Source organism: Meleagris gallopavo, chromosome 6 (assembly GCF_000146605.3).
Source record: "Meleagris gallopavo isolate NT-WF06-2002-E0010 breed Aviagen turkey brand Nicholas breeding stock chromosome 6, Turkey_5.1, whole genome shotgun sequence".
NCBI lineage: Eukaryota > Metazoa > Chordata > Aves > Galliformes > Phasianidae > Meleagris > Meleagris gallopavo.
This window is the reverse complement of record NC_015016.2, coordinates 35,287,332-35,288,645: the sequence shown is the minus strand read 5'-3', so window position 1 is coordinate 35,288,645 and position 1,314 is coordinate 35,287,332. Positions and strand designations below refer to the sequence as shown.

The window sequence follows — 1,314 nt, the reverse complement described above, 5'->3', positions numbered from 1 at the left end:
CACCCCATGAGACGTCCGCACCCACAGCCGGTCAGGCAGGAAGAAAGGGGGACAAAAAAGCCCCAGCAGCCCCCTCCCTCTCCCACTCCCGACCCACCCCCCAACCCCCCCGCGAAAAGCGGCACGGCTTTGTGGTCTGAAAGCACTGGGCCCTGTCCAACGCGCTCGTTTTGTCTTTACTTCTGCAGGTACAGTATATGGAGCTCATGGGAGACGAGGGAGGCAGACTTACACCCGCTACCAAACGCTAGAGTTAGAGAAGGAGTTCCATTTTAACAGATACTTAACCCGAAGACGACGCATTGAGATTGCGAACGCTCTCTGCCTTACCGAGCGCCAGATTAAGATATGGTTTCAAAACAGGCGGATGAAATGGAAAAAGGAAAACAAATTCATAAATTCCACACAGCCCGGCAGCGACGAAACAGAGGAAAAGTCAGGGGAGTAGAACCGTGTTTAATAAACGCTACCAGGCCCGTCCTTAGCGCTCGCTGTTATATTGTTATTTACCTTGTGCTCCTTCTGCTACTAAAATCCCATACGTTTGTCACAGCCTATTAATCCCCACAGGCTGATGTACATCTGCGATCAGCCGGGACTTGCTCTAAGACACGCACAAGTCCGAGCTTTCGAGCTACGGCCGTGTACATAGATAAGAACCGCTTCTGCCACGAGTAGATGGCGTTGTTTAAAACATTCAGAGACCTGGCCCAGACTGTAAAATATTTGGGTATTTATCTGCGTGCGGGAGAGTGTCCTTGGAGTGCCTGTGTGAGAACCGACCCGCGAGGGACTGTTATTATTATTATTATTATTGTGCGTGTGTGATTGTGAACATTCATAGTGTAGAAATATGAGAGATGGTAGAAAATCTCGGGTTTATCTTTTTACCAGCTCCCGCTACTTCAGGCCGCCTCAATACGATGTGTTTGGGATTTTATGGTCCGTAGGGGAGGGGAAAAAAAAGTTTTACACGACTGTAGGATATTTAAGTAGAAAAAAAAGCAGAAAAAAATCCTTGTAAAAAAATCGTTGTAAAGAAACTTGGGTATAAGCTTGCAGATAATGCGAAAATGAATTGCAGGGAGACTTCTAAATGCCACTAAACTGACCCCAATCTGCACTACTGATACCGAGTAAGAGCTCGGTGATAAACTTTAGGGCGAGAGAGAGGAGAGGCTTTGAAGGGGCGAATTTCTGTGGTTCCCGTTGAGCTCGCACTGAGATTTCAGTGAGCTCAGCTCTGCACTGAATTATGGACTTCATTTCTTGGGGATTCGAGGGTTTGGATCCGTCTTTCTTTCTCTTTTATTT

General features: G+C 47.3%; 1 protein-coding gene across 1 annotated transcript in view; it reads left to right on the top strand.

Annotated features, from left to right (window-relative positions):
• LOC100538839 (homeobox protein Hox-A7) overlaps positions 1-1,314 on the top strand; it is an 11,259-nt gene that overhangs the window by 1,118 nt on the left and 8,827 nt on the right. Inside the window, exon 2 of the mRNA XM_010712843.2 lies at positions 868-877. Within this exon, the coding sequence (XP_010711145.1) occupies positions 868-877 (10 nt within the window). The remainder of the gene's footprint in view (positions 1-867; positions 878-1,314) is intronic.